The sequence below is a fragment of the Eucyclogobius newberryi genome, unplaced genomic scaffold (genome assembly GCF_026437365.1).
Source record: "Eucyclogobius newberryi isolate DKJ021-1_F unplaced genomic scaffold, fEucNew1.0.hap1 SCAF_17, whole genome shotgun sequence".
Lineage (NCBI taxonomy): Eukaryota > Metazoa > Chordata > Actinopteri > Gobiiformes > Gobiidae > Eucyclogobius > Eucyclogobius newberryi.
Window position 1 is genome coordinate 24,250,705 of NW_027315801.1, and position 12,619 is coordinate 24,263,323.

Genomic DNA, 12,619 nt, shown 5'->3' on the forward strand with positions numbered 1-12,619 from the left:
GAGTAACAAAGGCAACAAATCTGTCCCGGGTGATCCCTCTTCCAGACTTCTAAACCCTCCAGTCTGAGCAGAGTAAGTGAAGGTTAAGCCTCGCCACTTGGTCCGACAGCTGTGGTCTTATCTGTGGAGGAGGACGAGAAACGGGGCATCAGGGGTAAAGTGAGTGGGACAGGTCAGACAAACAAGGACTATCTCATGGCACAGGACACAAGGCTGGTAGACAAAGTTATTAGAAGTGCATTCTGTTGTGGACGAGTTGTAACCACTTAATGAGGCGCCACTTGCTTACAGTCACATGCTTATACCAAAATGTAAAAAAAAAACACTTAGTATTGTGTATCGTGCAAGTTTTCTGTCGAATCCTATTTCGGACAGGGGTGTAGCACACAATTATGGGCCCTGGGTACAAACCGTTGTGTTGGGCCCGCATTACATGTTCTCTGTTAAAGTATTTAAACTTCCTATAATAAGCAACATGTTTGGGACTCTTTTCCATTCAAAATGTATTATATGTCGTTTTAAAATGTTAATTCCTATAGGCCTGGTCCTAATATCTAATATCTCACACCTTTACCACCCCCGTCTGACACCCCTGACTCTGCACCATAAATGAATCTGAAAATACTACTTACAATGTATAAAACTCAAGTGACATTTGTTAGTTCGAGTCAACTTAATGCACTGGTATTTATGAGGCTGATTTAAAAAAAAAAAAGGAAAAGCCCCAGCATAAAATTTGCCCAATAGAGTATAACAATATTAAAGTAACAGTATGTAACTTTCTGGAGGTGACCATGAGAAATAAAGTGAAAAACCATACGTCAGAACATTCTCCATGCAGATTATATTTATGCCCTACTGTGAAATATTAATGCTAAAAGAACTAAAACATTTCCATAAAATAAGCAGGCCAAGTAAGTTTGTGGAGATGCAAATGCTGTTTTTTCTTTTTTTTAAGAGCTATAAATAAAGACATTTTTTTTTCTAATTTTGTCAAAAAAGTCCTGGGGCTTAAAACAAAAACATGTAAATGTGTTTTTTTTTTACATGGAATCATTTGTGGTCGGCTGACATTTATTAATACTTTATATTTTATTTACTGTTGTTCATGTAAATATTTTATTCTAATAGTAAATTCTTAATTTATACATGCCTTACTTGCCTTTAGTCAAAAAAATGCCACTCTCAGAGCTTATACTATGTGGTAAGTATCTCACTGCCCTCTACTGGTCACTTATAGAAAAAGCACAAATAAATGCCCATTGAAATGAATTCCTTTTTTTAAAATCAGATCTGTCATTAATAACCTCTTTCCTCCAGAGCACAATAGAACCCAATATCTAATGGCCAAAATGATAGGCCTATACACCAAAAATAATATCAAATAATGCATATAAACAGACACACAAATGAACAAGAGGCGTGTCATATGTCTGCGTCATTATTTACAGCTGTTTATTTGTGAATTCCCAGAACATTAGTATCTTTACTACATACGTACAATGTAATCAACAATGAATCAACAGAAGAGCTAAAGAAAGAGCGACACAGACAGGCGGTGGTTCTGAGCAAACAAAGACAAACTTATAAAAAGGTTACGCTTTAACACTATTGTTTTGTATGGAGCTGCTGATACTTTACATCAACAACAGCGACGCCATGGCAACGGTATAGTATGAGCTTTTGTACTGCATGGTGGTGTAGGTGGGGGGGGGGGGGGGGCTTATCTTGGGACTCAACTAAGCTTTGAATAATTTTAAGACACATTTTTAAACAGTATCGAGCAGTAGTTTGAGTTTCAGTAGGTCACAGCTGCTAAAAAAAAAAAAAAAAATCTTTTTTAAAAATCTGGTTCACCAATTTAGTGTCAGAAAAAAAATCGAATCATGATCGACAAAAAACCTTAAGTGACGTTTACATTTCTAAAAGGTAACACTTGTAACATCAGTTTGCCTGCAGCTCATGACCTTGCACAAACTACTGCGGCACAAAAGCTGAAACATCTGACAAATGTATGGATTTGAGGAGGAGAAAAGTACTACTGAAGTGTCATACGACTCTTTTCACACCCGCAGTAAGACAACAGAGCGCTCCCTACTGTGTGACCCCTGATATTGTCCCAAAATAAGGCTGTGGGTTCTAGGCACACCAAGGTACAACTGAGATGAGCAAATATGTGTATTTCCATTCTTTTTTTTTTTTCCTTTTCTTTTTTTACAAACTTGATGGATGAGCTGCGTGAGCTGCGTCGCACTAATACCAGAGATTATTGTAACAAATATTGACAGTAAAGTACAACGGCAAAAAGATGAACATTAGGATGTAGCGGTGACGAAATGCAAGTGCATCATTGGCAAAGAACTGCTGGTGAGAGAGGAGTGCACGTAGGGCGAGTGCACGAGTGTTTGTGATCAGAGGTGTGTGTGTGTGTGTGTGTGTGTGTGTGTGTGCGTGTGTGCGTGTCAGCGAGTGAGGTAGGCAAGCAAAGAAACCAAACAACAGGACCACATAACAAGATAAACTGACAGTCTTCTGCTAACTCTACTGTCCCAAAGTGTCTGTGAACAAACACCCAGCCTTTACCCAATACAAAAGTGAACACTTGATAGCATAACCACCAATGCAAAGTGGTGGGTGAGTGGCAGAACTGGGAACTTGGAACAACAAACAAAAACACAACTCCATTCTGTACTTGAGAATCATAATTTTTTTTGTTTTGTTGTGATTTTTAGTTCTGGTTCTCGAAATAATCAGATTTTTTCCGATCAGAAAGCGTATGAGCTCCTGGTTTTGAGCCCAGATTTTACGACTAAACCCAACTTGAGTTATATGACAGTAATTGTAGTTTTTTCCTACTGTAGTGTTGCATGACTGCTGCACTTTGTCTAAAAAGGTCATAGCCACACGACAGTACGGAGCTTCTTGATAAAACAAAGAGTCTGTGGCTGTGTTGTCGATAGAGCACAACTATTTGAATAATTGTGAACATAACTGCGGCAAAGAAGGTGAAAATGAGCAGCGGTTCCCAGCCTTTTTGTCTCGATTACCCACAAAGCTTTGCACGAGGCGAATACATCTGTTTGCAATTGTAGTATTTTGTCAATTGTTATAATTTCTTGTTTAAATAATCCAAACAAAAAAACATAAAATTTACTATAAAGATGTTTTAAAAGATTCAAATAGATACAAATTTCCCATTTTTTTTACAATTCCAAGCACTCTTGCGCGTCCAACTGGGAAACACTGACATAGCAGAAGAAAGCTGAAGCGTGTGGGATTTGGTGGACTGACGAACATTACACATACATTTAAAACCTAAGCTCGGATCCCAATGTCATGAATCCTGTCTGATGGAAAAGGTTAAATGGTACAAAAGGCAAGTGTGAAACAGTTCAAACGCGTAGTGGCTAAATCTTATGTTGGCATCGTTTGTACTTCAAAAGAAATAGTCAGTTACATTTGTGTCTAGTTTTGCCCTGAAGTGTGAACAGAAGGTCATAATTACACAGGGCAAGTGTCGGTGACTTACTATTGCCCTGGAGATTTGAAAACACGCACCTTTCGTAGGCGTACGTTTAATAAAATGGGTCTACAATCCTTTCCACTATATTTCGTGTGTCTGTATAAAAGTAGCAGCAAGAAACCGTTTTCTTTTCTTTTACTTCAGCGACATGTTAAACGCCTTAGCGAATCGACTCCGTTTTGTGAGTACGATCGTGACGAATAGTTCTCATTGGCCTCCCGTTTGTTCAAACCGTGTCCACACTTCAGTGAAAACAATCCTAGAGATGGCTAATTGTTTTGCTAACCCAGAGTTGAGGTAAAATTGTCCAGCATCCAGAGAAAGAATCAAAGGGTTAAAACTGTACATAAATGACAAAAATAAGTGTTAATATATATAACCAACTATATCCTATTAAACAATCAAGCTGCAACAAAAAAATATATGTTTATACAGTTTATATTGAGTATGTGCTGAGGGAGAGGTAGTATGTTGGGGGGGGGGTTGATAAAAAAGTTGTAGAGATGAGGCAGAGAGGAGGATCGAGTGAGTGAAGCAGAGTTAACTTTGAAGCACATTGGGATCCGCTTCTTACGACGGCTGGTCTGACACGACTGAACTTCATACTGGACTGTAGTTTGAGCTCAAATCAACTGTGTGTGTGTGTGTGTGTGTGTATTTGTGTGTGTGTGTGTGGTGTGTAGTGTAGTGTCTTGACTGTATGTTTGGTTCCCTTAAAGGCTATTGTACATCCTGTAACTGAGGTATTTGATTCCAGCTGAGTGAGGTTTGTAATAAGGCTACTGAGGTGGAGCTGCTGACTCGGGTCGAGGGCGGGGCAGGGCGGGTTGGGGGCGGGGCAAGGGGGGACAGAACGCGAGTTTAAAGTTTACGTCACTGACAATACTGCACATGTAAAGTGAGGTTTGGTAAAGGAGAAGTAAGAGAGTACTCTGAGGCGAGCTCATTTTGGAATTGATCAAAGGGATTTGATTTTTTGGCCACAACAGTGGTTCTCAGACTGTGGTGCGCGGACTGATTCTGGTGGTACACGGAATTCCTCTGCAGTTCCAATATTTGCGCAAGATGAAGTCAATTTAATTTGTTTCGTTGTCTTATTTTGAGTGTGGCTATGTTTAGAACTTGTAACACAATCCTGTAGTCCTCCCAGATCTCTCTTTTAGCCATAGTTCAGACCTAGAATAGTCTTGTTTTAGACCCGTGGTACTCGGAGGGTCAAATGTTTTCTAAAGTGGTACTTGGAGTGAACAGTTTGAGAACCACTGGGCTCCAACATTACAGCATCACCTCCTGCTCTTGTTCAGAAAATTAAGGGAATTCTGTGTCGTACTTATATGTTTCGTTGTTTTTTTCCAAATTTTAACTATTCATATTCATACACATGAATACAACGTAATACTAGTAAAGAATAGAATGTTAGATAATGCTTTTGTCGCATCATTGTACCATGCATCAACATGGCTACATTTATGAAACAATAATAATTTGCTAATCTAATTCAAATTATAACTAGTCTCACGATTAGGAAAACATTTCTTTTAAAGGTACATCAATGGGAAAGTGCAATGCAGTCAGGTCACTTAGTTTCTACTGTATATTGTGTTTCTGAAGCCAAAATACGGTCTCTCTCTCATATATCTCAAATACTTCTCCTTTTACAGTTGATGTATAACACAAATCCATAACACTACATTCAGTTTTCCCCCTCTCCGCCCTGCTTCCATTTGTTCCAACAGGTGATGTAGAAGTTGTTTGAAAGTCCACTTGCTAATCTAACATTGTTTTGATGAAGCAGAATCGTAGGAGCTGCGATGTATGATGTGACGATGGTACACTTTGGGTTTTAGGAGATTTTTTTGTCAGTCTCTGCGCTCTACATCTGCCTGTGGCAACATGTCCTTTTTGAAGAAAAAAAGAAAAGAAAACAAAACTTTATAGACATACAGAACATACACTGCTTTCTGAAATCCATAAGTTTGTTTCTGAAAATCCATTCCTGCTTTTGACTACTTCTCAGTTTGTCTGAAGTCCTTTCCGAAGGCGTCAGCCCTTGTGTGCCACGGTCGATACCAGAAAAGCAGAGCTGTTGAAGTTAAAGCTATGACTCCTGCTGTACATTACTATTGCAGATAAAGAGGTGGTTAGATGGTCAATGATGAAAGAGGCACGCACATGCTGTTGATATACGAGTCAATATAGGCAGTGTTAGTTTGTTTGATTGTGTCAGACATAGCTTTATAGTTGCAGAGCTGGGGACCATCCAAAGACTCTAAAGTGTCCCATTTCAGTCTCAGAATAATCCGGGTGAATCTATCCAAGTGGTGCTTGAACAAAGTCTCCAAGGTCCACTCTTCGCTCATCTCTACTTCATTATAAAACAATGTTTCAGCGCAAGCATAGTAAGACAGCAAACTCTAATAATAGAACAATCTTGAGGGGAAAAAAACACAATTGAAAATATGGATTTTCTATAATTGTCCAAAGCTTATTGATTGACATGAAAAAAGAAGAAAGCCATGCATCCGTAAGATGGGAATGGACAGAAGGGTCTTGTGATGTGATACAACCATTAGGAATACACTTGTAGAGATAAAAGCTCAGGCAGACGGAATGCTTAACCACCAACGGGAATGTCATATGAGAAAAAGCCATCAGTGACTGGTTTAGAGGACTTTCTCTACTAGCTTATGAGTATAATGTTAAGGTTTTAAGTGTGACCCCTTCCTTTGTGTCCTACACAAGGTTATTTTTGCTTTCCCTCACTTTTCAAGTGCCATGATTAACTGTCAGACGTCACAACTATCAAGTGGGCAAAACTTCACTAACTTATTTGGCCTTGCCAAAAAGGTAGTACCATACATTTAAACATGTCTCATATAAGTGCCAAAAGTTGAAAGATAAAATAACTGTTATAATTATAATTATATTTTAATATAAATAAATTAGTCTTTATTGTGTTTCTTTTTTTCTTGGACACACCAAGATGAGGACGTCCTGTATGAAAGTTTCTTTTGAGGTGAAATTTCTTGTATCAGGCCAAAAGGAATCCAATTTGAAAAAGCTCACCAAGTCCCAGCTCAAGTGTATTCACATGTTGTGCCCATGTGACCTGGGCTCACCCCTTCAGTCCATTCATTCTGAGTAAAACAGAAAAGGCATCTCCTATTTGCATATAGTGCTGTTCATCCAGAGCATGTAGTCAACTGAAATCTTACTATTTTCGCCTACATTAATCTTTAACTATATACAGACCTATAGCAAAGTGGTATTTACAGAGTTTTTCCACAAGGGGGAGTTCCAGGCCTGTGTGAAGGGCGAGCATGCACTGTGTCCAGAGTGAGATATGATATGTAATGATGTCCCAACAACATCCAAAACCTCGCTTATGTGTGTCAAATGATACACACGTGAAACTTATATATGAAGTAACTCCCATACCATTGCCCCGCTTCAAAGATTCTCATTCATTATACTTGTATGCGAATGCTACTATCTCCAAATCATGTTTTCTTAAGGCTGAATCAAAAGCTGTTTGAATTAAGGTGTCAGTTTTGGAGATTATTATAATTTTTGAATAAAAAATGAAACGGCAATGAACAATGGGTTGTTTATATAAAATCCCTTTAGCTTAGTTGTACTGTTATGTTTTAGAATTATATCACAGTGATGAAGAGGTTTGAAAACAATCTCCGTCATATTTGATTGTAAGCTTACACACGTAAACACTGATACACACCATCACCAGACAAACTTTTCCCTGAGGCAACAGCAGCTAGTTGGCTTGGCTCCAACTATCTAGCTCAACTCAGTACAGTTACATGCACGCCTGTTTCGGACTATGGGACAGCTGGATTAGGCCATGCTGCGCACTTTGAGCTAAAAGCTACTGTGTATGTGATGTGCTCATGTGGTTACTGGGCTACATAATCAACATGAGCATCAGCTACCAAACCAAGCACCATCAGATAGACTGCCACACAAGCTAAGCAGTGGTTTGAAAGTCTCTATTTGACTTACTTTTCTTAATAGCTGTCCTAGTCCGAAGATAAGAAAGTGAATCTACTGCCAATCCAAACTCAAGAGATTGAAGTCTGACTCCGGCCGTGGGTTCATTTCCTCCACATGTGTGTAACTGCACTGACTGTCTTAGCAGCAGTCTAAATTATTCCAACAGATATTTTGGATTATTCCCAAAAACATGGCATTATAAGTCTGTCATCAGACTTCACAGGTCCAAAGAGCAGAGTAGTAGTGTGCTCCCCTGTCCAGAACCTGACAGCACCCCCTTGTGGTCCATCAATACTCTCATACACTGTACACATGTCACAAAAATAGACTCCTGGCACACTCTGTTCCTCTGGATACATTTGTTTTCAACACATGATAGAGGTGGGGCCTTCAGATCCTCTATGTCAAACACTCATAAATGTGCTTCAATAGAAGCCACCATGATTCATTTTCTTAAATATATTTTTTATCGAGATATATCAGCTTATTATTATATATAGCATTATACATACATTCTAGTTTATGAAGACTCCCTTTCGATTTGAAAAAGTAAACTCCACCTGTAGTAATGTCCCACCTCCTCTACTCATTTCTGGTAATTCTCTTCACGAATCTGAGATGCTCTTCTTTCAACTTTCTTATCCGGCCATCTGATTTCGCAAAAACAAACAAGATATCAATCTCACCTAAGTATATATAAGCCCTGGCCTTTAGAATACTCAATAAAATATCAATGATTAAAGATACATAGTAGTAGGAGGCTAATTTTAGCAATGCAGCTAGCATTAAGCTCTATCTTACTAGTTGTTTTAAGATGTACTTAGCCAATCCTCTCCATCATGGGGATGCGATGAGGATGGCTTTCCAGGGTAAGTGGGGAAAGACAATCTTTGGGAAGAAATCAGGGTAGTTGCTGCTAGCCACAAGGTTAATGTAGGTATACGAATAATAACTGCAGTATTTGCAGTGTATCTGAGCAAATTCCAGCGGTGAGTTCAGAGGAGGAGGTTATAAGGGATGTCTGCCTGTACGGTGATCCACATTTCTCCTACATTTGCCGGTTGTCGTGGTGGAGAAGGCTGTTGAGTGTTGAAGTTATCCGTCCTGTAAAGTTCTGGAGGGTTGTGTGGATGGGAAAGTCCTGAACTAGGACACTTCGCTCCCGAACACCTCCAGGACGAGTGGGGTGAGCTGCAAGCTGTGCTCCGGCTGGAAGGACAGCGAGCGGTACTGCTTGGAGTGCTCCTCATTCAGGCTGCGCAGGTCAGCCAGCTTCTGGATCATCTTGGCGTAGAGCAGGCGTCCTCCGGGGTGGTTGACCCGTATGTAGGCCTGCAGCGCGTCAGACAGTCGGTCCTGCAGCTGCTCCACACGGCCGTGGTCCTGCACTCCAGGTCGGTCTGCCACAACATAAACATTTTTTTTAAACTCAATCTAAAGATACACAGGTGAATTACAGTGAATATGTTCATGTTTTTATTCATCATCAGTTCAGTCTTACAGTGATTTGCCAGTTGTACATCAGCTCCCAAAAGAGAAGCCCCAAACACAAGCTGTACCGGTAGTACAGCTACTTTGATTTGCACCATACATTTAAAATCTTTTTTTTTTTTTTTGCACCAGGCTCACTCTGATGTTTAATGAAACTGGGTCATCATATCAGACGTGACAGTAATTGTTCGTCCTGGCGCTAGAGCAGACAGAGTGGATGGTACCTGGGGAGAGCAGACAGATGGCCATCAGCAGCACGTGCTCCTCCTCGTGAAGGTTCAGCTTCTTCAGACCCACCTGGAACTTCACCAGAGGCTCCAGCAGCTCCAGGGTGTGGCCCGCTGCACACAACACAGCCAGAGTCAGAACATGGGCAATACTGATACAGGACTCTACTCTGAGGCTGCAGAAAAGCCAATAGAAACATTACAACGTTTTGGAATGGTTTTGGAGTCCATTCAATATTATGAGATGAATAATAAAAATAACAATGATAGATCAGCCTTATAAAGATCTTTCAGACGCTACATTTTGTGTATTATTAATTCAGTCTTTACTTTGTGGCGGTAATGCCTGTAAGGAAAACAACAAGCAAGCACGGTTTAAGAGGTCGCAGAAACTACACCACCCAAATGAAGCCTACTCCTCTGGGCTGATGGGTTAAAAAAATATATATATGAAAGATTTATTTAAGTGCTTTTTATAGAAGGTACTGACAAAGATGGTGGTAAAATAAAAAAAAACAATATATATATCTAAACAAGTTCACAAGGCGTGGTTCTCAGTTCAAGAGGATGTTGCACTGTGAAAGCACTACTGATTGCATCTCTGCGCTGTGAGATGTACAGATTAGAATTTGTTGTTTGAATGGTTTGTGCAACTATGTATACATCAATTGCCACTTTTCTCAATCCGTGGTTTACAGTAAAATACGTCAGATCTTCTATATGTATCTTGAAATGTTTCCATCTAATTGAAAACATGTATTGAAAAAAAAAAAAAAACAACACTCTATTGCTAGTTTTCCATGAGAGCTGAGGATCCTTGTAGAGAACTGCGCTTAGCCTTGCTCACAAAAACACATTTTTCAGTGAAAAGCCTGGCCTGTTTTGCTCTCAGCCCTCAATGTGTGAAAAAATAAACCTTGTGTGCTTAGTGGTCTCTTTATTGCTTCTATGAAAATGCCATCTTCACAGTAATGCGCAGAGGAACGTAGTGTGTGGGTGATCCTCCGAAGAGCGTTATATAAAGTTGCATGTGTCATCAGCTGCAACAAGGGCAGCTTCTCTGTCCTTGAGAGTGTCAGCAACTGTGTGAGTGAAGGACCTCATCTGTGCTCCTAATGCTAACAGTGGGAACTACTTGATGGGAAAAGAACGAGCGGAGAAAGTTTATAGATAATCAATTTGTTGGAGGGTTTGTGTCCCAATATATGTGACGTGTCTGGATCTGAAGTAACGGGGCAAGTGCTTCAACCTGCAGTAATAATGAAAACATACAGACTCTAAAACAGACACAGAAAGATCTTTTTATAACAGACACAGCGGCATTAAATCCAATTTTTCTCAATAATACACTCATAAATATTCTTTATCTAGAAGCCTTCACCATATTTCAACATTTATTTATTTGGTTTCTAGTGTATTTAAAAAGTCTCAATGTACTGATGATTTTTGATTTGTCGACTGATCAAAAAAAAAAAAAAAAATCACTGACAAGTCAACTACTAAAATAGTTAATGAGCACTCTAGCTGTGAGCTCGTACCTTTAGTGACATCATTGATGCAGTATTTGAAGTCGGGCCCTCCACAGCTCCAGGACATGTCCTCCAGACTGAAAGACTGATTGGAGCGCAACATGATGATCTCAATGGCACTCGACTTCAACAGAGCGATCTGGTCCTCAGGAGTCAGATCTCTGCAACACACATCAAACACAATTAAAGGAGACGTATTATGCTTATTTACTTAGGTACTTAGCATTGAACTATAACATAAGAAGATGATCACTTTTTAGGCCTAACAGCCTTGTGTCGTTAAGCGATTCATCGCTAGATAGTGTTTTTGTCAACCAACATTGTATTTGTTGGTTCATTATTTTATTTTGATTATAAGGATTTAGATGGGACAACAGCGGGACATGCCTGGAGTGAACTTGCCTTTTTACTGATAAATGCTACTTTCCTGTAGCTTTATTTTTTGGGGCATTATCTCACACGCTGTTATAGTCCTGTGAGAGCAGTTTAGGTCCGATCATAGAGATACTGAAGCATTTGCCACTGTTCTCTTTAGTTGACTAATCGATCGTTATGACATTGAAAAAATTGTTCAGTTGACTACAGCCGTAATAATATTTTGTAAAATATGATCTAATACAGCTTAGTAATAGAAACAGGCCAACAGCTTTCAAAACTGCAGAACTGATAAGCTGCAACAAGCAGTTTTCATGGCTGTGTGACATTTTATAAAAGCAACTAACTCCCGGGATGTGGGCGGGGAAACGAGGAATTTTCAGAACAGTCTCAGGACAATACAGGATTAATTCAAACATGCAAGAATCAATCAAAAATACAACGGTGAGTAAACTAATGATGAGGAAACACCGTTATAACAAGGTTTAAAGACGCCGTCTTTAATAATCAAATTAAATGCCAAAATCAAGCAATTTCCATTTACAAAAACGACTAATTTACCTTTCAATTGTTTTAGATTACGCTGTGACGTTATTTTATTTTTTTCCCCATTGATTGAAGTTAGTCTGATTTACAATTGAGTTGGAAACAATAGGTAATTACTGTAAAACAACAGTGATAACCAACATTTAGACATAGTTCCTTCATGGCTATTCCACACATCTCTATGTTATAACAAAGCGCAGTAGTTATAAAACATCACAAAATTGTTTGTTAAATAACTTGTTTTATGAGGAAGATTTGCACTTCAATGGTCTATCTCTTCTCTACGGTCTGTGAATGAATGGGCCACTTCTTTTTCGGGGAAAAAATCCTTCTTGATTAAAGTCATTTGCACTTGTCATTTTCTCTAATTATATTCAATCCTTTTATTAACAAACCACTTCAGAGCAAATTGGCCCTCCACACCGCCCACAGATACTGGAACAGCAATACGCAGATACAAAGTACAATGTGCTGTGTACAGTTCCTGCGTACATAAACGAGGACGGTGCAGCGATCGGAAAGACGTAGGTGGAACTAAGATGCGACTAGTCAAAATAAGAAATATTGTCATCTGAAATTCACGGCTCAAAGATTGTTTTTCTCGTACTTGCGATGAGATTTTTTTTTTTCTTCTCATTGCAAGTTTAGGTTTAGGGTAAACTGAAGACCACAAAACCTCCAAGTACATCTGTGGTGGTGACTCATCAAACCATATGTGCGACAATTCAGTAATGATGAAGAAGTCATAATTATACAACCTGCTTTACACTTGGGAAATACTCTTTTTAATGATTATTTTTTATTTTGAGTATATTTCTTTACAATAACAACAATAAATACAATATATATTCGATTACAAGTTGTCAAGACAAACCGTCAGTCCTAAATTACACTCAACATGGCTCTGGTAGTTCTAAGCC

General features: G+C 39.1%; 1 protein-coding gene across 5 annotated transcripts in view; it reads right to left on the reverse strand.

The window, feature by feature from the left end:
- Positions 1-1,428: 1,428 nt before the first annotated feature.
- The window catches only part of LOC140363170 (vitamin D3 receptor A), a 71,634-nt gene continuing 60,443 nt past the window's right edge, over positions 1,429-12,619 (reverse strand). For all 5 annotated transcript variants that reach the window (XM_072449547.1, XM_072449546.1, XM_072449545.1 and 2 more), the window contains exons 7-9: positions 10,788-10,939; positions 9,247-9,363; positions 1,429-8,931 (exon numbers count right to left, since the gene is read on the reverse strand). In XM_072449547.1, coding sequence (XP_072305648.1) covers positions 8,678-8,931; positions 9,247-9,363; positions 10,788-10,939 — 523 coding nt within the window. In that variant the 3' untranslated portion in view covers positions 1,429-8,677. The remainder of the gene's footprint in view (positions 8,932-9,246; positions 9,364-10,787; positions 10,940-12,619) is intronic.